Genomic DNA, 24436 nt, shown 5'->3' on the forward strand with positions numbered 1-24436 from the left:
GGCATTCAATTGGGGTACACCCTATCGCTTCGGTTGTATATGTGAAAAACTATGAGTCGTTCAAGCAGAAAAGTATTTCATGTTAGTGGATAATAGACAGCCAACAAGGCAAAGGAGGCATACGATTGGAATGTTTTTTATCCTGGGTCATAAAGGATTCATCCATCCTTTACTTATTATCACAGAACATGGCTCTGCCAAGCATACCATCTGCAGGATGAAAGCAAAGTATATCATGTGCCTGTTGATATACAAACATGTTTACCCCTGAAGAGACAAGAGAACATTTCAATGTTTCTGTCTAATATGAAATGCAATACATAGGCTTGTTCTTTTATTCTGGCAAGTATTTGTGTTGTTGATGGTAAGGTGGGCCAGGGAATCAATTGTTAGACCTCTGGCAATGGTTTTTCTGAGCGGGCGATCGTGTATCACACTGTGTTTTAACAGGTGAGAAGAACGTGAAATCATATCTGTGGATCTTTGGCTACACATGACTGAGGCAGAATCTATTTTTGCGATATGCAAATCTTAAATCTTTTGTACAAGGGCTTGAAATCCAAAATAGCTTCATACTCTCTAGTCTTGTTGATTTGTATATTGGCAGGTGTGTGTATGTGTGTGTGTGTGTGTGTGTGTGTGTGTGTGTGTGTGTGTGTGTGTGTGTGTGTGTGTGTGTGTGTGTGTGTGTGTTTCATGTGTCTGTTGATATAAGATAAGCAGGGCTAAGCTCAGTATCAGTAGCTTTGTATCTGGATCTTTTAGGATAGGTAAATGAGGGCCCAATGCAAGAAAGCAATATAATCGCCAATGTTCAGAGGCAGCAAGAAACATGAGATGTTAAAGAAAGAAATAACAAATAAAGAAACATTTATATGGCATGCAAGTCCTTATTTTGGTCACATTGGTGTGCATACATGTAGGTGCAAGTGAGCACATTCACGGGTCAAACTTATATCCAATAGAGGTAGTGTGGATGCAGTGTTTGGTGTTTGCCTTTTCTGTCACCGCAGCAGAATGACCTGATACAAATCTGAAAGATTTATCACATTCCTGCATTTGCATTCAGGAAGAAATTGTTTGGTGAGGTAATGATCCATGATAGAAAGAGCCCAAAAGAAACAGGATAAAAGACCCAATTAGAGGCTGGGAAAGACAAGGGGAAACAACCCACAGGAGATGAAAAGATCCCAGAAAGAGAGAGGATTAGATGGGAAAAAAGAGGATGGGAGGAGAGTTGAGGCTTGGGAGAACACAAAAGGAGGAGACCGGACCACAGACATAAGTGAGCACTTACGTCTGTGAGTGAGATGCGAGACAATGCATCACATTCAGCATCCACCAAAAACAACTGGAAGCCTGCAGCCTCACAAGGGTAAAGAAAGCTAGATGGACTCAGGAAGCTTAGGGAGCACACGTGACCCACCTCTTATCACACAGGTGGACTGAACCTCATATCAATCCTCACTGTTACTCTCATCCCTATTGATTCTGTCCTCCATTTAATAAACCTGTTGTTCACTTCAGTGTAGGTACACTACAACTCAGGAATGTGCAGTCAGGTAGCCTAACGCCCTCTAGTGGGGACAGAGAGCCTTAATCTGGGAGTACAGTATGTAGGCCCTCGTACAGCTGGGCAGTGGCACTGCGTCATCACAGCTTTTTATAGGTTTTGATCCTGGAGTTTCCCTGCTGCCCACTGTTGTCTATCCCAGCCCTTTGCTCTCTTAGTCACGGCATATGTTGTTCTGCACTCTCTGTGTCTGTCTGTCTGTCTGTCTGTCTGTCTGTCTGTCTGTCTGTCTGTCTGTCTGTCTGTCTGTCTGTCTGTCTGTCTGTCTGTCTTTCTCTCTCTTTGTCTCTGTCTCTCTGTGTGTCTCTCGCTTGCTCTCCCTGTAGAAAATATTCTGTGGGTTCAGCTCATTCGTCCTTATTGTTGATGTTTGGGGAGGCTAAATGTGGGTGAATTCACACTGACCCGGCTAACTGCACATTCGCGAAAGTTAGCATCTTTCTCCAACACAGAGTGGAAATCTGATCCAGGCGCTGTATTCATACTTGTTCCCCTGGCTTATTTCAGAGTTCAAACATTGTGCTCATGAACACTATTGACCGGCGGCTTTGTGTTGTCTTCTTTCTTTCAGAAGGAGCATGCTTTTGATTCCGACTTGGAGCCCCACAGATTCAGGACCCTGCCAGCCATGAGCCAGAGAGCAGCCAGCGACCTCCAGAACCTTGAGGTAAACACTCAACTCCTATTGGCTCTTGGCTTGAAGGACACTCTTATTGCTCCCTCCACCCCTGAGCCCACACACACTACGCAATAGTAGGTCTACGTGTGTTTATATGGTGTAGATAAGTGAATGTATGGATGTGCCAGTCAACCCAATATTATGATGACACTCTCACAGACTCAAACACACACATTCAAAATATCTAAGTCTCTGTTCTCGCTCCTCTCCAGTTGAAACCCACTCTGTCCAAGCTGCATGCTGACCTGAAGCTGTTTGAGCACCACTTTGAGTGGTTGAACCGAGTGTCCAAGAAGCACCAACATCCGTCACTGCCCAAGCTGGCAGAGATCATCAAAGAGATGAAAAACTTGATGGCCCTCCTCAACCGTCAGGTGATTGTTGATAGTTGACCTCGCGTGGCTCTCTGCTGCGCATCCCTCAGATAAAAAACGGATATGGTATTGGTGCCTGTAGGCACTTTGTGAAGTAACGGGTCCCTGTGTTGTCTCTCCTGTAGATTAGAGCGGATGCCCCAAGGCTGCCCCACGTGGCTCCCTCTCTCCCAACCAGCCTCCCGTACCAGTTTGATGTTCTACAGTCATCCCATGAGCTCCTTCAGCAGTTTAAACTGTTCTGTGATTGGGCGTACCGGGCATTCATCAGCCTTAAACCCAAGGCTTCTGCTGCACCTTAAGGTTCGCTGGACTACTTTTATGGTTTCAGAACCATCATGGATGCTTTGATCCCACACATCAGGCAAAGGGCTATCGAGACCATGTCAATGGGCACTGTAGCCACTAGCATCCATGAGAAGTCCAAACTTCAAGACAGGAAATGTGTATTGGGGAACGTGTCATTCCACCAGAGCCTAAATGGATGCCCCATACGGCACTTTCAAAGATTTGCCTTAAGGGGAACTGCCAATTGTTTTTAGATGAAATGTTCAAGTTTTCAAATAATATTTCTTGAATGCATTGTTCATGACCACATTATTTATGTATTTATTTATTTATTGTTAAATTATTTAATGTTATTTATTAAATTTTGTACTGATTTGCTCTTAACTTAATGTCTTTATAAACATGGTCTATAGCTCTAGATTTTTTTTTATCCTTCTTTAATCCTTTATCGCGATCTAATCTAACCCTTAAAAAGCAAAACCAGCACCCACAGAAGCACTTCCTTAACATAGCCTCAATGCAACCGTTAGTAGTAGCAAACATTTAGAATAGTCAAGTATTTTCGGTCTCTCTTCCTTCTACTTTATCAAAGTGCTACACACTTTCAAAATAAACACTTCAAGGGTTTAATATATTTGCACCTTATTCATGGTGGTGTTTAATTATGGCTTCAGAAATCACATTTATCCAGGATGGCACTCAGAAATCAAAGGAGAGTTATTTTGTACCGTGGGTTGAGATATGTATTTACAGTGGCTGTTCCTCCGACCCTGAGTGAGGAGGAGCATATCTAACATTGTGGTCAAGTGGAGTGAATGTGCCCTGTTGTCGAGCACTGATGGATCTGATTAGAAACTTTGCACAAACTTGTTAGCATGAGCCTATTGGATGAATGGGATGATTTTGAAACTGTGCCTTAGGGTGGAGAATGAATATGTAATTATTTTGTTTTATTTTCATAACTGACACCACCACATACAACTTGCACCAAAAGCCTTAAAATACCATGTATTGTGATACCCTGGTTCTGCAGTTGTACACAAATGTACAAGAATGTCAATTGTTGCATACAATGTTGTTTATTATTAATTGTATATGATATTGTTTTATATAACATAATGTAGAATACCGTTAATAATATACCTATCATTTTGCCCATTTTAATATTATTCTATTTTAGTATTTGTTACCGTGTTGCCTATTTATTTAAGTTACTTTAGTGGAACTATTTATTTTTGCGCTGAACAGGAGCGAGTCTCCTCTGTTTTTGTACTTTTATACTATTTTTAATCTTATTTACAATTGTCCAATCATGTTTAAATTATTGCTGTAACACAATTGTGACTTCAACATACTGATTGGCCTCAATGTGAAATATTCAAATCAAGCAAAATAAAATCAAATAAAAAATGAGCACAAGAGAGTATGTGTTGAATTAAATTGAATAACATTACATGGATGATTTCTACTTGATTAGAAAAACGTTCAAACAACGGAGTTCAGGTCAGATTGCGAAATAATACTACATTACCCATAAAGCCCTTCTACAAATTGAAAATATTACATTGTACAGATCAAGACGATTGCAAATTATTTCCCAGTTGAAAGGACAATTTATATGGAATTTTAATAGAATTCATGAATTTCTTCCAATTTGAAGATAATAAACAGTTCAGAATCATGTCAAAAAGGTTATCATTGAAAGCCGTACTGTTCTTAGCGCTCGTCCAATGGGATTCGTTTATTTGTTGTCCGTCTCGTCCAATAGCAATCGGTGTTCTTAGAAGGCGGCATCGGGTGGACAACAGCTAGTTAGTTTGAGCTGGGTTTATTGTTAAGGTTGTGTGGATTAGCACTGCGGAACCAGAATGCCCTAAAATATTAACAATGTAGTCGGCCAATGACCTAATGTATAAAGGTGAGTGTTTCACTCTTTTTGATGCAAAATAGATTGCAGTTATTAATCGCCGCAGCTCGGCGTTGACGAGGGCTTGGTTAAATCTGCAGGCCAGGTTTGTTTTGGTAGTTAAATCAATAATGTTTCCCTATGCGTGTTTAATGGTTTGCTAACATAGCGGCTTGTACGTGGAAGGTATTTTATTATTGGCTGTCGGCATTGTTTATGTCCTCCTATACACCGCACTGCGGGGACTGTCATAAACAGGATGGAGGAAAAGACAACTGAGAGGGAATGTTTAAACATCGGAGGGAGGGGTAACTCTGGAGAGAGGATGGAATTTAAAGGGGGCGGCGTTACACTGCCTCGATATTAAGTTTCCTGCTGAGTGCACGTTTTCCGATAGGCAATTCTATTTCTAAAATGTTTTTATTCATGTTTTGCCTCAACAGAATATAAAACTGTTAATTGGAACTACAGCTGGTTTCTGCAGACATTTAATGCCAAACAGAAGGAGGGAAAGAAGAAGCAATGCTCCTGCTGAAGGAATAACCCTCAGCCTCCTTACTGGTTCCAGCGTGTCGTGCTCCACATGGGCATCTGAGGGGGGATGGCTAATTCTGTGACCACCTTGGTGGACCAAACAGAGCTCTTACCTGGCCAGTCCAATACCTCACTCTCTCACTTCCCCTCCCTGCTGGGCTCGGGGGAGGACGGTGAGGAAGAGGGCGAGCCAGGGGTGCTGGTGGAGGGAGAGAAGGAGGTGGTGGAGGGTGGCGCAGAGGTGGTCCTGGAGATGGTGACGTCGTCATCGGTGTCGGGGTCGACCCAGCACCAGGAGCAGTTGGACCATCCCTTCCAGTGTCTGGTCTGTGGCAAGAGCTTCCGCTGGTCGTCGCGGCTGACGCACCACCAGCGTAGCCACAACAACGAGAGGCCGTACCGCTGCAACCTCTGCCCCAAGGCCTTCAAGGGCTCCTCGGCGCTGCTCTACCACCAGAGGTGCTTCCTTCATGGGATGCTGCTGTGCTATTTTACTGTGAAGAAACAGGGAGTTAATGGATGGGTGGCATTAAGCTCTGATGTATTATGATTTACGTTCATGCAAATTCGTTCATGCAACAAAATCTGTTTTGTTGTAGAGCATCCCGCAAACCAGTACATGGTAGATGAGGTGTGGGATGGATGCACTCACACAAACACACACAATGTAAAGCACTTTTAGAAATGCTATTAATTATGATTATAATGTTGTGTACATGCGTAGTGATATTGACCTGCATGCTGTCATCCTAAAGTCCTCTTTAATAGGTACCTTTCTCTCTCAGGTCTCATTCGGGTGAGAAGCCGTACCCATGTGGGGAATGCGGCAAAGCCTTCAAGCGCTCCTCTCTGCTGCAGGTGAGACCCAACACTCCCCTGGTCATCATCACAATACATCGTTTGAACAAGAAGCCACCGATAGACGATCCAGTCCCAATGAGTCTTGTGTGTCGTTTGTACCACCAGGTCCACCAGAGCGTGCACACCGGCCTGCGCACCTTCCTGTGCCCGTACTGCCCGCTGACGTTCAAGTGGAGCTCACACTACCAGTACCACCTGCGGCAGCACACGGGCGAGTGCCCGTACCCATGCGACAGCTGCCCGAAGGCCTTCAAGAACTCCAGCAGCCTGCGGCGGCACAAGAATGTGCACCTAGGCCTCAAGCCGTACACGTGCAGCGTCTGCAACAAGGCGTTCACGCAGTCCACCAACCTGCGACAGCACATGCGCATACACACGGGGGAGCGGCCCTACGCGTGCAGCGACTGCGGCCGCAGGTTCACCCACTCATCCAACCTGGCGCTGCACAAGAACTCCCACGCCGCCGGCGGTGCCGGGGCGGCAAAGCAGGGCAAGATGGGTGCGCCGGTCAGAGAAACCACCGGACAGATGGTGGAGATGGTGGTGGAGCCGGGGGAGGTGACGTCGTCCATGCTGACGGACATGGTGGGCTTCGTCAGTCCCGAGGGAACGGTCGGCGTAGGGATGGAGGAGGTGTTCATGTCGGCCGCCTCCTCCGGCGGCCAGAACCTCCCCCAGCTGACCCTCTCCTCCTCGGGGCAGGAGGTGTGCGCGCCCCGGGCCATCGGGACGGAGGTGCACCTGAGTACGGACACGGGGGCCAGCGTGCTGCTGTACAGCTGCGGGACCTGCAGCCAGACGTTCGGCACGCGCACGGAGCTGGAGGAGCACCAGGCCCACCACATGGGTCCCAACGGACACAGGGGAGGGGGGGAGGCCGGGCACGGGGGGGACTCGGCCATAGTGGGTGTGGGGCTGGTGGGAGCGGGTCACCTGCTGGCGGACTTTGAGGAGGTGGTGGAGACCACTACGGTGGGGGAGAATGGACACACCGCTGAAGAACTCCTCGGGCTGACCGAGGGAGGCGATGGGGATAATGCGGTACGTGATCAAGTCATGGCAAAAGTGGATTATGAAGTTATTATAAATATGTTATAAACTGTTGACATATTAATTTTGATCCCTGTAATTGCCGATGTCCATACTTCTAATCTAGATTATATAAACTATGGCATCGGCTACAAAGTCTGTGACCATGCAATGTCACAATCAAATCCAAGGCTCAACCTTTTGAAAAGTATTGTTCCTGTTTGTGTTGTTTCCTTCCGCGTGTCCACAGAATGTGGGAACCACCCAGGCTCAGTACGACCTGCTACACAGCTTCACCGAGGTGACGCCGGCCTCAGAGACGGTCCAAACAGACTCCAGGAACCCTGCGGCCGGCCTGCAGTGCAACTACTGCAGCAAGGCTTTCAAGACCAGCGGAGGCCTCAACAGACATGTCTCACTGGTGCGAGTGGCTTTTAACTGTCTAAATTAAATATCCAAATGATAACATGTTATTTTATTAATGTTGGGTGTCACAGCACTTGTGAATTAACGGTGGCCTTTGAAGCCCTTTGAGACTGTAATTGTAATTAAGGGCCATACAATGAAGATGTATTTGACCGCCGCACGCACAGGACAGTAGTAAATTTAAAAAGAAAGATTAAATTTAAAATGTATGAATAACTACAGTAAAGCTGTCTCCAAAATATCAGATATAGTCATGATGTATGATGCGTGTGTGTTTTATAAATGTGGTGCGTTCATGTGTTGCAGATGCACTCTCTTTTGTCCCAGTCCCGCTCCCAGTTCAGCTGCTCGGCCTGCGACCGCTCCTTCCCCCTCCTGTCCTCGCTGCTTACCCACCAGCACTCCCACACCCCCGAGCAGAGGCTGCTGGCCGAGGCGGAGGCTGAGATCGTGTGCCCACCTTCGCTGTCCCTGTCTCTGCCCATGCCCTCATCCCCCGGCCAGGGGGACAAGCAGCAGGAAGAGGGCCGGAGGGAGATCCACGTCAACATCCTCGCTGTCGGCGAGGAGCCTGAGGAGCAAGCGCCCAAGTCAGCCAAGGCAGCCAAGAGGACGGCGGCCAGCAAGCCACCGCCGGCTGGAGGTAACAGACTGTCTCCTCCAGTGCATCAATATTACATATTTAAATGGCACAATCTCAATTAGATTATAATATATACGTTTTGGTGGTAACATTGGGGGCATGATCCTACGTTTGTAATTGATCTGTCAATTCATGGGTTCCCCCTGTAATAAGATAGTAATGTCATAGTAATAGTACTATAGTAAGGTGTCAGATCCAACAACGTATTCCTTTATTAACATCACTTTATTAATCCCAAAATTTCGGAGTGGGGCTTTGTTTCTTGATTTTAATAATTGTCAAGTAAGCAAGCACTCTGGCCATTCTACCCAGTTCCACTACCGTTCTTTATATAGTTTATTTTGGTCCAGCCAAACAATCTGTAAAAAGCGTCACCATGTGTAATGAATGGTTTCACCTCTCCACATGCGGTGCACAGAGAGACCGTACCGCTGCAGTGAGTGTGGTAAAGCCTTTAAGGGCTCGTCGGGCCTGAAGTACCACATGAGGGACCACACCGGGGAAAGACCCTATCGCTGCACTGAGTGTGGGAAGACCTTCAAGAGGTCCTCGCTCCTCTCCATCCACCAGAGGGTAAGAGGCCAACACTAGAACAACATTATCTCCTCCGCCACCACAATTCATAGCCGTCTTTAGATCTCATCATCTGACACTTTAATTGGGTTTACCATAATATAACTGCGTCTGTTTTTAGCATTACAGCTAAGTTGTCGCTGTGAATGGAGGGTTCATCACAAATAGTTTATCCAATATATAACTGAATAGGTAGGACAGTGTAGTGGGCTAAGGGTTTACTCCAGGTTCCATCCCCAATTCCCCCAGTGAACATCTTTGGGCAGTACGACTGTGATGAATAAAATAATATAAATAACTAGAATCTTAAATGTAACCTCCCACTCTAGGTGCATACAGGTGTACGGGCCTTCCAGTGCCCACATTGCCCGCTGACGTTCAAGTGGAGCTCCCATTACCAGTACCACCTGCGGCAGCACACGGGCGAGCGGCCGTATGTGTGTAAGGAGTGTGGAAAGTCCTTCAAAAACACCAGCTGCCTTCGCAGGCACAGCCAGATGCACTCTGGGCTGCGGCCTCACACCTGCTCCATCTGTTCCAAGTCTTTCTCCCAGACGTCAAACCTCAAACAGGTGGGTTACGTTTAATACGATATATTATTGACGATGGCAAACTTCAATACCCTTGGAACTGATATTGTTATATTGTCTTATATAGTCTTTATTGGACCATGACCACATTTGTAACAATCATTTGTCTTCTGTGTGGCGGATTGTCTGAAAATGCATGCTGTGCCAGTCTCTCTTGGGTCACATTTTGAACGAGGTTGAAGGAGGGCCATAAAAAAAGAACAAGAACCAATTTGTTTTAATGACTGTGAAACCTAAATGTCTGCCTCCCTGTCCGCAGCATGAGCGCACCCATTCTGGCGAGCGGCCCTTCCAGTGCACCCACTGCAACAAAACCTTCACGCACTCCTCCAACCTCCAGCTACACCTCCGCACACACTCCTCACGCAAAGACTTCAAGTGCCCCTACTGCTTCAAGGAGTTTGTCATGCACTCCTACCTGCAGCGGCACATCCGCACACACGGCACTGGGGCCTCCCTGCTGGGCCCCGGCGGGGCCACCAAAGACGGGGTGGCGGTGAAGGCTAGCGTCGGGGGAGTGACCACCACCACCACCCTGCTCAACCCCATCACCCTGGAATCCTCAGGAAACAACGGCAGCCTGATCGTGTCCCAACCGGCGCTGGACATCCCCCCCAACACCTCCCAGAACTACTTCATGATCCAGACGGCCAGTGGCCTGCAGCTCATTCCCCTGTCGGCCCCGCTGCCCTCCCCTCCTCCTCCTCCTCCCCCACCCCCGCCTCCCCCTCCGCAGACCCAGAGCTACCTCCTCCTACAGTGCCCTTCCTCCAACGGCGGCCAGCCAAGCTTGATTCTGGTCCCTACTGCAAACAGCCACCCGGCGGGCCCGGAGCCTCAGACCCTCCCGTTGGTCCAGACCGTCAAAGGGCTCCAACCTGTGTTGAGTCCCCCCCGGAGCCAGGGGCCACAGTTTTCAGCGGTGTCCCAGCAGCAACAGCAGCAGCAGCAGCAGACCAGGATAATAATCACTAACAATAACCATGTAAACACTTCCGTTGCCCCGGCAACACACACCACAACACTCAGTAAATCTCTCCTCACCAGGCCCATTCTGGGGAGGAGCACTCGCACCGCCAGGGGCAGACGGGGACACAAGACCAAAGCCGCAATTCAGAAATCCAAACCGGCCGCCGGCATCCACGCCGAGATGGAACCTATACACTCTAATGCGCCAGTTGTCATGGCAACCAGCAGCGTGGATACCACCACCCCCTCCACCACAGGACATGCGTCGCTACCCACGGTGTTCTCCAGCGCGCCTTCCTGCGGCTCCGAGCAAACCGGTCTGTGTGGCCCTGGGCCGCTCCCCGCCTCAGCTACCTCAGGAACCCCGTTGCCAGCTCCTCCACAGCAGCCCCACTCCCCCACATCCCACAGCCCCCCCTCCCCTGCTGCTCTGGGGGACACGCACTCCCTGAGGGCAGAGGGCGGGGCGGGGAAGCAGCTTGTGTTGTGTTTTGACGACGAGCTGAGCCACGAGGTGATGAAGAGCGACAACGGGAGCCAGGGCTCCTACGTGTTCCAGTTGGAAGGGGCAGGAGAGGGGACGGGGGGCCGAGAGGGGAAGTCGTTTGTGCTGCAGTTCAAGACCAAGGAGCAGAGTGAGGGAGAGGCGGGGGACGATAAGGGAGGGATGGTCTCGCTGCTGCAGGAGTGGGACGGGGGCAAGCAGGAGTTGAGCCGGACAGGGGGTGGGGGTGAGGAGGAGGAGGTTGGGCAGGGGAAGTCGTTTGTTCTTCACTTCAAGTCTGACACACAAGACAAGGACCTAGCATCGGACCCTAGCTACAGCCACAGTGCGGGCGACCGGCTCGAACTGTCCTGCACACCTAGCCGCGGTCTGGGGCCTCTAGATGGGCAGGAAGTGGTGTTTGAACTGGGGGGCGAGAACAAGATGCAGCAGGAAGCAGGGGAGGGCATGCAAATGATCGCGCTGATCGAGCGGGAGGGTGGGGCGGCAGGAGAGGGGTCCGGCGTTGGCGGCAGTGGTTCGGACAGCGGGAGGATGGGGCAGAACAGGACGGCCATGGAAGGTATTTTTCAGTTGGATGGAGGGGAGGGTATTGTTATAATAGAGGTCAGAAGCCTAGCAGAAGAGGGTACTGATAGGCGAAGGGAGGGGCAGGTGTTGGAGATGACCGAAGCGAAGGAAGGAAGTTTCAAAATGGAACAAAACGACATATGTGGAAACGAATGTAATTCTGCAGAGAACACAAATGGACAGATAACTTTAACTGCCAACACTGTTTGAAATGGACCTACCTACACCTGACACTCATGAAATGCCATTTTCTAAGTGATTAAATTAAGTTTGGGTTTAAGAGTGTGCGTATGTGCGTGTGTGTGTGCGTTTAGGTATGTAGTGTGTGTGCTCTTTAACCAGTTCACCTTAGAAATCAGAGAGACAATACTTCAAGACAAGTGCTACTGTGCTTCAATGCCGTGGTGCGGTCTCGGTTTATAGACCTCGGAAATTGGTAAATATGTTAGTTCAAGGTTTATTGTCCAAAGACAATCTGTCTATGGAGAACATAAGCTATTTGTGTATAAGTATACAGCTCACCCTCACAAGTAATACTAGTCATAATTAATAAAACTCTTGATACATTGTATCCTTATTTGAATTATTCATTGAGTCAGGGTTTTTGTAAAATAATGAACAGCGTGAGAGTTTAGGCGATGGTGTTTTTTCTTTTCTTATTTACGTTCCGTTTCCCATCTTCCGTTTTAAAATTCTCAAAAACTATCCAATAATTATCTATGTTTTTAATCACGCTTACGTTGTAACCTGTACATATAACTACTTAACTATAAAGTAGAATATATTGTCTGTAAATGAATAATACGGCGTGGGGAACCCATCCCAAGGCTTGACTCCCTGGTGGGGAATTAAACGATTTCCGAGTTGTTCCGAACGCATCTTACGATTCTAGTCCCATCCATTGCACGGAGTTATAATTATACGGACGAAAATGGCGTAAATGGCTGCACTTAGGATGTGTGGCTGCACTTAGATCTGGTATTCCAGATCCTTTATTTGACACGACTTGGAAGTCATACAATCCCAAGTTGGGACAACCAAATGCTACAGTACATCAAACAGTGGATACAGATATCGTTGGGTCCACTTTGAACACTTACGCGTCACAACCGCAAACGGTAAGCGAGGTTCGCATTTCTGTTGTGCCGGTTTAAATAGCCACTCATGGCCCTTTTAATAACCATATATGGTTTTCAATGCGTTCGCTGCAGATTGCTAGTGTTACACTGCAAAGATTATGTAGCCTGTGAGGATGTACACGTAAAGATAATTCATACTGTGCAGATCCGCGGTCCAAATCCTTTCAATAATCCCTGATCTGTCTTTGTTGGTAGCGAATTTGAACAAATGGGTCATTGCGTAGATACAATCAAAATGTAGCGTAAGCCTTCACTGAAGACCTGAGGTAACGCATTTCATAAAAATAGACTGCGATGTGTATTCTAGGACCACCTTGTTTCGTAAATGTACACAGCTTAACAGCTATTCCAACCGTTTGTGTACTCATTCTTTCCGACGCTTTTTGAACGTCACACTGTTTGTGCCTCTTGTGACCCATTGGAATGGTGTGACAGAGCCCCTGTATGAATTCAACGCCTAAACATGGTGAAGTTGGAGCTGGATCAAGTGGTGGTACGGAGGATGAAGGAGGATGACATAGACACTGTCAAAGCACTCATCAAGGTATGTAGGTAAACAACACATGCACAGATGATGTGAGTCATGCAGCTACTTTGAAGCCTCCTAACCCATCTCGCTCCCACATTCCAGGAAGGAGGTGAAGGAACGGAGAACCGCCTCATCCTCCACGTCCTCACTCGTCCTCTGTGTCTCTTCGTCCTCGCTATCATCTCCTCAGTGCTCCGCTGCGTCGTCCACTCCTTCATCTTGGCACTGGCCATACCCGTCTTCCTGCTCATCGTCTTCCTGAAGATCACCATGCCGAGAGCCACGGGGGTCCTGGGCACCAGCCGGCCCTGCTGGGACTACGTGGGCAGCAGTCTCAGGGGGGCCGGGGACGATATCCTGGAGAACCCCTACACCAGGATCAGCGGCAAGACAGCAACCACACAAAAGGTGTGTCGTCTTCGTCTCGTTGATAACAGTTCTTTGAGGGTGTCAGGTCGGTCAGGTGATTTTGTTCTAACCTTCTGCCGCAAGGTCCTAGGTTCCAACTCCAATGTCCATCGCCTGCTCACTAGCGAACAAAAAAGTGACTTTGAATAAGAGCGTCTGCCAAATGACTTAATAGCTAATTTGTGTTTTACTGTACAAGCGCTACAAAGGATCTTATTGTCATCTTACTGTTTGATTCCCAGCCAAAGCGGAGGATGAAACCCAAGACCAAGGAGGAGGCGTCCGCCCCGTCGGAGAGGATCGACCCGGACCGGGAGGAGGCGGCGGGCCAGGTGTGGCTGGCCGACTGCGACGGCGAGATTGCCGGCTGTGTGTGCCGGGAGAGCGAGAAGCGCCTGGGGATCAGGAGGATCTGCAGGGTGGTGGTGGGCTCCTGGTACCGCCGGGAGGGCCTTGGTCGCCTCCTGGTCCAGGGCCTGGAGCACAGGGAGAGGGAAGCCGGGGTCCGCAGGCTCTACGCCCACGTGCCATTCCCGTCCACGCTTGGGGAGGTGTTCTTCAGGAAGCTGGGCTACCGGCCGCTGGGAGAGCGGACCGGAGAAGAGGGCGAGGAGGAGGATGAGGAGGTGAAGGTGGAGAGGCCGGAAAGGGGCTTCCTGGGTTTCCCCCTCACCAAGGTGTATTACAAAGACCTCTGAGAATGTTCAGGTAGCCTCTAGAAGAACTACACGTGGGGAATGTGGAGGGACTAAAGAGAAAAGACTAAATTTGGCAATCAACTGTACATGTATACTTCAGAGACCAGTGTAACTACATCAGCTTTTTGTGTCTGTTTCATTATTTATTTGAATCCCTGTGTTATTTATATCAGTATTTATTCATGCTATCTTGTTCTTATTTTGTTGCTAATTTTCTAAGGAGAGTGGAATTGTTTCGATTCTTGTTTGTGATTAAGTAAAATACTTTATGGAAAAGTGTTTCAACGATTTTTCTGTGTGTGTGTGCATGTGTCTGTTGATGTGGCTTTGCATATGTGGCCTCTTGCGGTTTGTGTGTGCTTCAGCAGGTACCTTAAGGAACTGGTGATAAGCAGATTCATCACATTTACACTTCAGCAACCTGTGTTCATTGTATATATTTGGTTAGATAACACTTTTTTCTTATCTCAATTTCTCAGTGAAGATAACAATATATATATTAGATTGCAAAAGATAGATCACAAATCCAAAAAGTAATTAGAATGTCTATAAGTGTGTATGCATATATATATATATATATATATATATATATATATATATATACATGCATACAAATAATTTAATAAATGTGTGTGTGTGTAGATACATATGTCTATATATATACAAATGATTTGTTCTTGTACTGGCCATAACCTTGTGTTTCAGCAGGTTTTGCAGGTGTACTGCACGTTTAAGTGCAGTACATTTAATTTGCGTAGGTAGAAGTCATCTTCCACCTGCTTGGTTTGCAGGTAAACCGCAGGTCTCTGAATTTTGGTCTGCTCCTGTTCTAATAGCACTCTGTGTCTGGTAAAGCTCCAGCCCCAAGTCACTGCTTCATTCACACAGGATGTTTGTACAGTCAAAGGCCTATGCAAAAAGGAAATCAATCTCACCTAACCCCCACCTGGCTTTCGCCCCACAACTAAAGTGCAGTCTTTTAATCACATACAGTAGCATAACCTTCTGGTCGCTGAATAAAACCATGCACTAAAACGCCACACATAATGCCCCTCATTGTGTCCGTGAGCAGGTCCTTTTCATGCTGCTCTGTGTAGGGCCTCCTGGTCCTCAACAGGTCCTTCTCTACATGACAGAGAGAAGACACCTGCGAGCGGGGTCTCAACCCAAGCCATCACTAACTATTATTGTTGTCAGGAAACAGATGTGAGTTCATGCCACTGGAAATGGGGCCTGTTTGTGACTGTGGTCGTGTGTCTGCACGTTTTGTGTGTGTGTGTGTGTGTGTGTGCACGTGTGTGTGTTACAGAGAAAATGGTGTGGGCGGGTGGGTTTCGGAAAGTATGACTTGGCATTTCCTGCTGTCGTTTTTTTTCTTCTGAAATGCACAGCCATGTCTGGGAGTCCTGTACTACTTGACCGCACACAAACAGAATGTGCACGAGAGGAGTGGCACTGCACGTGAGCGTTCATGTGTGACCGTGGGATGACCTTGGTCAGCTGTGGTCGGGAGCCAGGGTTTGGGAAGTGGTTAGTTTATTCTACAACTGAAAGCAGTCCAGAAATGGTAGCACATACAGACTAATGGCGTTTATACATTGTCAGAATAGTCACAGTTGATATGAAGTTGTTCTCTCATGCAGACACACAAACATGTAGACACCGATCAGCTAAAGAGATCCACAGCATAATAGTTTAAATGAAAAAAAAAGTGTTCCAGATGATGTCCAACAAGTAGACGGTGTTAAGGACACCCTGAACCACATGGTTGACACCCACACACACACACACACACACACACACACACACAAGCTCACACACAGATTATCTCCAAAAACAGCCTTCCTGGGAAACGGTGAATTCCCCAAACCACAGAGGGCAAGAGGGGCGTCATGGCAACGCACGGCGGCTGCACACAGCAAAGCAACACTTGGCCAGCAGAGAGAGAGCAAGCTCCGGTTAAACAGGACAGGAGCAGAGAGAGAGAGAGATGAAGAGTAGAACAACAACAACATCCTGACTAGGCGGAGGAGGAGAACTGCAGGGTCTGACGGTTCAGAGCTGGCGTGTGAAGTGCTGTCCACAACACTGCGGTTGGTCAGCAGGTTGGAAGGACCATTAGACATACTGCGGAAAAGGGAGGAAGGGTGAAGTTCCCAGACTAGGAGCGTATTGCGGGGGAAGGACCAGAATGGGCCCAGGGTCACGAAGGCCCTTGACACCTAACCCCCCCCCCCCCCCCCCCCCCCCCACCCGCCCTATTTTAAAATAAAAGTGTGCGGTGCGTAAAAGAGTGACTGGAAAGGTTGAGGGGGCCAAGGGGTGGGGGTGGTTCAGTAGAGCCTAGATCAAGGCGGGAAGGTATCTGGAAGATTTAATGATCTGGGAAAACAAATGTGGAGAGGCTGGGGACTGCGTGAGCTTTTAGGGTGTGGAAAGTTCCAGTCAGTTGGTAGAGTTTATGAACGTATGTGAGAAACTCCAAAGGCTGCAAATCAAGACCAAAAAAGCCCCTCATGTGTGGTCGCTCTGATTGTATTCCGATTAATTCTTCTTTGTGTCATGTTTCCCCAATAAAAAATATTTTATTGCCTCGGATTATACAACCATAATGGTTTCTTTTCAACTGTGCAATAAAGACATTTTACCACACGCGCTCACGCCTCGCTTCACTGAGAGACATAAACAAATAGTAAAGACAAAAGTGAGCAACCAAACAGCCTGACTTGGAATCAGTTGCTGGTGCCAGCCTGGACTGAATTTTTAAATATTCTCTCATCCAACCAGAAGCATTCTTTAAACCGCGCAAGCTGTTTATGTATAGTAATATATGCAGTCAGCCTCCTCCCCCAGAATATACATACACAAACACGCACACACACACACACACACACACACACACACACAAAATGCACACACAAAAGCACACACATAAACACACACACACACACACACACACACACACACACACACACACACACACACACACACAAACACACCCCCTCTGGTTTAAATTCATGTAATCGGTTCATTGATTGTGAGCGAAGTCGACTTTCAAAATGATTAGTAAGCTAGACAGGTGAGCCATTTCTCTTTTGATATTTGTTTATTTCTGTTTGATGCATAATGTTGAATTAATTGCTTTAACGTCTACAAATAATAATATTATAGAGATATTTGTGAATATATATATTAATATATAATAAATTAGGCATGACTATGATATTATTTGTAGTGATATCGTATTAGAGGTCATCAAAACTCATTGGTCTATCACTCATCTCCCAAGCTGGCTTGGGTCAGAAAGCAATGATGTAAAACAACTTTCTCCTGGTTGTGCAAAAAGTTGTCAGACTGAAACTGAGAGCGAGAGAAATACACTCAATGTGATACTTGTGCGAAGTGAATGGTTGATGATTACAGATCCTAACCGCAGGGGTTTACTGAAACAAGCTCTCAGCTTCTCTCCTATGTCTCAGTGTGCTCTTGGCCCAGAAGAAATTCATCTACAATTACAAGAACATGCGATGGGCAAAAGGCCGCAACGAGACCTATCTCTGCTTCGTAGTGAAGAGAAGGCTTGGACCTGATTCCCTCTCTTTCGACTTCGGACACCTACGCAATCGCACTGGCTGCCACGCAGAGGTGAGAAATAAATTGTGATTTAAACCATTACCATGACTACTCGTACGAGTAGGACTTCTTTCCTCCAATGGATCATGATAGTTACTGACCGTCTCTAGACCTTATCAACCCTTACACCTTAGACAAAGTCTCTTACTCTTGCACTTCACTCATCTTCTCCATGATGCTCCTCCACTATACCCTCTCCATCCTCCAACTTTCTCCAGCTGCTGTTCCTGAGCTACCTGGGGGCGCTGTGCCCGGGCCTCTGGGGCTGCGCAGACGACAGAAACCGGAGACTAATCTACTCCGTCACCTGGTTCTGCTCCTGGTCGCCCTGTGCCAACTGTGCGACCACGCTGGCCCGGTTCCTGAGGCAGACGCCCAACCTGCGCCTCAGGATCTTCGTGTCTCGCCTCTACTTCTGTGACCTGGAGGGCAGTCCGCATATAGAGGGCTTGAGGGACCTGAGGAGGGCAGGGGTCCAGGTCAAAGTGATGAGCTACAAAGGTTAGCCACTGTGTGTGTGTGTTTGTGTGTTTGTGTGTGTGTGTGTGTGTGTGTGTGTGTGTGTGTGTGTGTGTGTGTGTGTGTGTGTGTGTGTGTGTGTGTGTCAGAGGGAGAGAGAGAGAGAGAGAGAGAGAGAGAGAGAGAGAGAGAGAGAGAGAGAGAGTGTGAACATACTTTATTATAATGTTTAGAAGTCTATTGCCAATGGCCATCTGCCATTTCCTTTCCTTTCCTTCCCAGACTACTTCTACTGCTGGCAGACCTTTGTAGCTCACAGGCTGAGCCGCTTCAAGGCCTGGGAAGGGCTGCATACCAATTATGTGCGTCTGTCAAGAAAACTAAACCGCATCCTCCAGGTAAAACCTGAATAAATAAACGCTTTAGTTCACTTAACATCAGCGATTGGAACAGCGAATCTACGTTTCCAAAATAAACAGTTGCTCCACCCAAGCTGTCTGATCCAGGAACTACGTGACATAATTTTTCGTTCCTTCCTTTACAGCCATGTGAAACAGAAGATTTAAGAGATGTTTTCAGACTTTTTGGACTGTTAGCCTGACAGTCTCGCCTTTCTCTGGAGCCGTCATGCTGGTCAGCGGACTTTTCAATGAGGAGCTATTTTTAATGGTTGATTAAGTAAATACATAGCAAACTGTACAAAACGTTTGTGAAACCGCCTATGTAGTCCAAAAGATATAGAATTTGTAATAAAGTACAATTAATGTTGTAATTTTTCTTCATTTTACATGAAAATAACCATGATAATAATAATCTAGTTATTGGTATTTTAATAAAAGTGATGTTCAATTAGTGCGCAATTACACAGTGAAGTACGACAGCGTCACTAGTACCTTCGCGCTCCGCCACTCATCGACCCACTGATTAAATTAAAGTCAAGATGGCGACCGAGGGTGCGTACGAGTCGATCCTCTGTGTTAAACCTGATGTCAATGTTTACCGAATCCCACCGAGAGCATCAAACCGGGGTGTACGGTGAGTTGTGACGGCCATCCACATAATTTAGCCAATCATTTGTACAAAGCCTCTTTCATTGATGCTGCGAGAGAACATTACATCATCACAGGCAACCCTAACGTCCTCCAAGTCATCTTTACCTAGGGACCATTTGTTGTGTTCAGTGTTGTCGCCTTTAATACGGTTGGGGTAATATCTCATTGTTATTATATCCAGTTTAGAAGTATTGTCAACGTTCATGTGCAACAATACTGCTCAGCTCTGCACCTGTCAATATGACATTAGTATCCGCTTATCCAGCATTTGGTAAGCAGATAACAGCTATAGCGCGTAGGCACCGATGTGCTCCTGTTAAAACAACTGACAGAATTCGATATGATAGATATGTTTTTTTTTTAGGCTAATCTGTTTCATCGTATATTATAAGGCATAGTACTTCCCTTGACTTCATTAGCAAGTCGTGCGATGTGAGTAAAAAGGATGTGTTTGCCTGTGGTGGTGCTGCCGCTGTGAGCTAGTGCAGTGCAGCTGTATCCCGTATGGAAAACAGTAGCCTGGGCCGGGGTTTCCTCACAAACAGGACTGGTTTACCACAGAACCACACGATACCCCGAGTCCGCTTTGTGAATCACTTAGTAACTGCGGTGATATATGTAATATCCCAGCCGTAGGCCAGGGTGAGATGTCGAGTGTAATCGCTTGAGTCACGTTTCTTTGGTATTATAAAGCTGTTGCACCAAGACGCACGCATACACAGACCACTCACACACTCTCTAAACCCCATCTGTTTGTTCATGTCTGACGTCCATTCTCTTGAGTTCTAGCCTCACCATTGTTCCTGAACTGTATTGTCCGTCAGGGCAGCCGACTGGAAGCTGGACTCCCCAGACTGGACTGGACGTATGCGGGTAACAGCCCGGGGGAAAGTAGCCTACATTAAACTGGAGGATAAGATCTCTGGTAAGTGGGTGAGATTGGACACAACAACCACTAGTTCAACTGCCATTGGCACTGCAGTTATTTATCTGCTGCCTTTATGTCACCACCACTAGTCACTATCACCTCAAGGTGACCGATTCAATCCTCCAACTAAATTTACAACATCCCCTAGCACTAATTATACAATAATAAGCAAACATGTCTTTATACTGAGTTGCCAGAAGAAACTACAATCATTTTAGATTGAATTGGGTAATGTCATTTATATGCCGTCAACTCCTTTTGATTTCCTTAATATACACAACAGATCAAACTAGACGGCATCCCCTAGTGCTGTATTTAATTAACCTAATGCCCCAGATGGTTTCTTACACAGAGCCATCATCCTTGGAAACTGTTCGGATAGGGGTACTTTAAAAAAAATACTTGGCCGGTGATTGGATGCACCATCTGTCCATCAGGTATCAAGTAGATCACGTAGTTCCTCATAGGACGCTGACACAAAGGCATAACTTGATGCCTGGCAAGTGGGATTCCCGCGGGATCGTAAAAAACTCACAAGGTGAGTATTTAATAGTAGCACCCAGTGTAATGGGGGACATGCAATCAACGATTACATGGTGGTGTAACAGGACAACAGTTGGATATAATATAGCGTGTATATCCATAAATCATCATAATGGAGCTTTCTGATGACTTTCAAGACAAGGACACATTGATAACCGCAATGCCAAAGCGCTATGACAACACCCAGCCAAGTACCAGCTGGCTGATATTTCATCCACATCCCGGAGACCCCGTCAGCGCTCTTCACCCGCTGCTGTTCCCTCTTCTCTTTCTGCAGGGGAGCTGTTCGCTCAGGCCCCCATTGACGAGTTCCCCGGCATCGCTGTGGAAACCGTCAGCGACTCCAGCCGCTACTTTGTACTGCGCATACAGGACGATAGCGGTACGTTGTGTGTGTTGTGTGACGGCTCGCTGGTGGTCATACAGGATGCGGATGTTGGGAGAATGTGGGATTACCATCTGGTGTTCTTGGAACTATGGTTGATTATGGTATGGTAGTAAAATTTGAATGATGTATTTTTGTCGGTTTCAAAATAGGTATCAGGCCTACAGTGAACTGATCACAGGATGGCGTGCAGAAAGGATATCTGATTGTTCATTGCATTATTAATGACTATAACTTTAGTTATTACTAGAAATAGTTCATGCTAGTGCTTTAAACTATATCTATATTGATAACATTGAATATTTTGATCAATTGAGCAATGCAGTCCCGTGTGTAGTGTGATTAGGTGAAGGTGGCATGACCCATGTTGTACATTGAAAAGGGACGCAATGGATGTACATGTAACGGGACAAACACAATGTTTATTCTTTTTAAATTATTTATTTATTTCCCCTCCACTATAGAGGTACTATTTATTCACTAGGCTTGGCAAAGATTTTTTATCTGCCATATGTCTAGTATGGGCTGATGGTGTGTGTGTGTGTGCGTGTTTGCGTGTGTTTGTTATCGTGTGTACCTTTGGGTATGGACACACCCTGCTGCTACTCCACATGTGAAGTTTTGAACGGATTAATAAAGTTATTTGAATTGAATTCAAACTATGGACTGTGTCAGCACTGAGCCTGTGTGTCAGCTGGATAACGCTGATCTTGTTCTGGTGCTCCAGGGCGCAGTGCCTTCATCGGCATCGGCTTCGGGGACCGAGGGGACTCCTTTGACTTCAACGTGGCCCTGCAGGACCACTTCAAGTAGGTACTGCCCAGTGCTGGCATCTGGATGCACTGGTGTATTCAGTGCTACCACAACGCTCATGGATTCTCTCTCTCATACCTCTTATCTGTTTCGTCCCAGGTGGGTGAAACAAGAGGACGAAATCAGCAAGCAGGCACAGACGCCCGACAACACTCCAAAGCTAGATCTGGGCTTCAAAGAAGGACAAACCATCACACTTAACATCGGGGTTAATACGTTTTTTTTTTGTTTCATGTGCAGATATTTAATTACTGAATAACGTCTACGTTTGTAATGTTTCTGAGATGCAGTGAATTTGCTGTTTGTTTTGCAGCAGTCCAGAAAGAGGGAGAAGGCCCGCCCACAGGCCTCAGGGGGCTTTGGGCTCCTCCCCCCGCCCCCTGCAGGAAAACTTGCCCCACCCCCTTCTAAATCTGACAATCAGAACACGCAACCTGCTGTGGAAGAAGGTGACATGGGTAGGTTACTGTACCTTGATGACCCACAACTAAAAGGTTTTGATTTCATTCAATCATTTCTTTTTAAGATATGATCAGATGATACTTTATTAATCCCAGACAAGAAATTTGTGCAATTGTTTAAATCCTAAATTATATAAATGGTTGGTATAATACATTTCAAATAATATTCTGGAATGTTTTTTATTGTGATGAAAATCCAAATTGACCATCAAGTGTGTAATATTCTTGTCTGTTCTTTTCATCCCAGGCTGTCTGCTGGATCTGGACTCCACTAATGACAACTCTGTAGATGCTCCGATCTCCAACACCACCGCAACCTCTGACCTGTGGGGGGATTTCGACTCAGTAACCCAGAAGTGAAGGAAGGACTCTCTTCCTTCCACTAGTTCCCTTTTTCTTTACACTGGCTTACATTATGTCGTTTTTTATTATTTATTATTTATTTAAGTTTTTGACCCCCTCTTCAAACAGGACAGTTCCTTAATCAAGATGCAGTTTCAGGTCAGAATTGGGTATAAGTATTCCCTAAGCCTCGTTTCCTCCTCTTCCATTCATCTGTCCCCTGTGTTCTGTTCCCATTGTATCGTCTTGCCTTTCTCCTCCTCCTCCTCTATTACACTTCTACAATGGAATATATCCCACTGATGCATAAGGACAAGGGAGATATTTCAATAGGGACTAACTTATTAATTGATATTATGTACAGAGAGTTATGTAGATAAATATTGTCAGTAGTTTGCAATTATTGTCATTTGTTATTCGTGTGTAGCTTACTTACTTTTAAATCCCCCCCTCCCCCCAACCCCCCCTCGAATATGCACTGACGGACCGTCTACTACGCTGTCTGTTGAGTTGATCATCAGCAAAGTCTTAGCATTTCAATGCAAGGACTGTTCTAATAATAGACTAAAGCTACAGGCAAAGCTTTACCAGGCCTCTTTGAAGAAAACCGCCAGGCTGTAGCCATCCCATCTGTCGTACATGTGCTCTCCGCCGCCCTCTAGTGGGACGCCATCGGCCCTGCAGACCCACTCAGGCATCTAGTTTGGGCACTTATGTTTTGAAAAGGCGCAGACGTTTAAGTTTTAACCCAAGAAGTTGATCCTTGGCACAGAGTGCAAATGCATTGAAAAGAACACTGAGTAAAAACAATAAGGAGAAAAACGGTCTGGAAGATGGAAGGAAGAACCATGCGTTTTTCACCTCTGAGCAGAGAGGAATGAATTAGTCTGTGTGTTGTGTCATCTCTACCCTACAGAGCTGGCATGGCCAGGGCCGGCTGAGTCACACGGATCGTGACCTCCTGGCCCAATGAATAGTCCTGTGTGTGTGCGTGTGTGTGTGTGCGCGCGTGTCCACACCACTCTGCCAGTTACTATGGAGTTCTAGATGATACTCTACCTGATGCTATATGAGAACAGCTGCAATTAAGCTAAGCAAGGCAAACTCTAGCACAGAGCACTACTCTTGTCACACTCAACGTGTACACGTTTCGTACGAAACAGTTCTCAGCCCATCATGAGTATTTCTATACATTTTTTTGAAAAATCCTGTCTCATCGTATTCTGATGCTAACAACGCAGGACTGGGCTAATGCTTGCCCGATGCCATGTCCTGTGTGTACAATTTACGCTTGTACGTGAGGTGAAACGATGAGAGACTTGTGGTGATGTGTGCACGACGTCATGAACTTGTCATTGATGTATGTTGGTTACACAGTGAACGCGTGTGGGGCAAGTGCATAAGCCCGCTAAATATTATGTCGATATTTGTTCATTGTAAAACTGAATACGAATTTATTTCAATCTGTAATTGTTAATTACACTGTTTGTGTATGTACATGTGTATGTAAACGGAAAAAATATATA

General features: G+C 46.6%; 5 protein-coding genes across 5 annotated transcripts in view; all 5 read left to right on the plus strand.

Moving 5' to 3' along the window:
• il11a (interleukin 11a) overlaps positions 1 to 2928 on the plus strand; it is a gene marked incomplete at both ends in the record, with an annotated part of 4146 nt that extends 1218 nt beyond the window's left edge. Inside the window, 3 exons of the mRNA XM_079747292.1 lie at positions 2145 to 2240; positions 2465 to 2626; positions 2752 to 2928. Coding sequence (XP_079603418.1) covers positions 2145 to 2240; positions 2465 to 2626; positions 2752 to 2928 — 435 coding nt within the window. The remainder of the gene's footprint in view (positions 1 to 2144; positions 2241 to 2464; positions 2627 to 2751) is intronic.
• A 1781-nt stretch (positions 2929 to 4709) lies between these two features.
• On the plus strand, positions 4710 to 13120 carry znf628 (zinc finger protein 628; the record flags this gene model as incomplete). Its single annotated transcript, XM_079749925.1, has 10 exons — positions 4710 to 4832; positions 5264 to 5813; positions 6140 to 6212; positions 6321 to 7256; positions 7495 to 7665; positions 7977 to 8313; positions 8732 to 8886; positions 9216 to 9458; positions 9736 to 11512; positions 13095 to 13120. Exons 2-10 carry the CDS (start codon positions 5422 to 5424, stop codon positions 13118 to 13120), a joined length of 4110 nt encoding a protein of 1369 aa, XP_079606051.1. The 5' UTR covers positions 4710 to 4832; positions 5264 to 5421.
• On the plus strand, positions 12488 to 14446 carry nat14 (N-acetyltransferase 14 (GCN5-related, putative)). The gene is made up of 4 exons (XM_079734104.1): positions 12488 to 12638; positions 13095 to 13203; positions 13291 to 13596; positions 13839 to 14446. Exons 2-4 carry the CDS (start codon positions 13123 to 13125, stop codon positions 14292 to 14294), a joined length of 843 nt encoding a protein of 280 aa, XP_079590230.1. The 5' UTR covers positions 12488 to 12638; positions 13095 to 13122; the 3' UTR covers positions 14295 to 14446.
• Positions 14447 to 17353: 2907 nt separating this feature from the next.
• Positions 17354 to 19066, plus strand: aicda (activation-induced cytidine deaminase; the record flags this gene model as incomplete). The annotated part of the gene is made up of 5 exons (XM_079735318.1): positions 17354 to 17373; positions 17774 to 17939; positions 18146 to 18428; positions 18669 to 18784; positions 18931 to 19066. The coding sequence occupies 5 exons, from the start codon at positions 17354 to 17356 to the stop codon at positions 18985 to 18987; spliced, it is 642 nt and encodes a 213-aa protein (XP_079591444.1). The 3' UTR covers positions 18988 to 19066.
• Positions 19067 to 19323: 257 nt separating this feature from the next.
• Positions 19324 to 24420, plus strand: LOC307071424 (adaptin ear-binding coat-associated protein 1-like). The gene is made up of 7 exons (XM_079730403.1): positions 19324 to 19421; positions 20263 to 20363; positions 21187 to 21291; positions 22022 to 22103; positions 22207 to 22315; positions 22421 to 22565; positions 22816 to 24420. The coding sequence occupies exons 1-7, from the start codon at positions 19327 to 19329 to the stop codon at positions 22926 to 22928; spliced, it is 750 nt and encodes a 249-aa protein (XP_079586529.1). The 5' UTR covers positions 19324 to 19326; the 3' UTR covers positions 22929 to 24420.
• The last annotated feature ends 16 nt before the right edge of the window (positions 24421 to 24436 follow it).

The sequence above is a fragment of the Pollachius pollachius genome (genome assembly GCF_949987615.1).
Source record: "Pollachius pollachius genome assembly, chromosome: 1".
Lineage (NCBI taxonomy): Eukaryota > Metazoa > Chordata > Actinopteri > Gadiformes > Gadidae > Pollachius > Pollachius pollachius.

Coding starts and splice junctions, on each gene's coding strand:
- nat14 (XM_079734104.1), top strand. CDS start 13,123: ATGGTGAAGTTGGAGCTGGATCAAGTGGTGGTACGGAGGATGAAGGAG. Junction 13,204..13,290: donor CTGTCAAAGCACTCATCAAG/GTATGTAGGTAA, acceptor CCCACATTCCAG/GAAGGAGGTGAAGGAACGGA. Junction 13,597..13,838: donor AGACAGCAACCACACAAAAG/GTGTGTCGTCTT, acceptor TTTGATTCCCAG/CCAAAGCGGAGGATGAAACC.
- LOC307071424 (XM_079730403.1), top strand. CDS start 19,327: ATGGCGACCGAGGGTGCGTACGAGTCGATCCTCTGTGTTAAACCTGAT. Junction 22,104..22,206: donor GCCCTGCAGGACCACTTCAA/GTAGGTACTGCC, acceptor GTTTCGTCCCAG/GTGGGTGAAACAAGAGGACG. Junction 22,566..22,815: donor TGTGGAAGAAGGTGACATGG/GTAGGTTACTGT, acceptor TTTTCATCCCAG/GCTGTCTGCTGGATCTGGAC.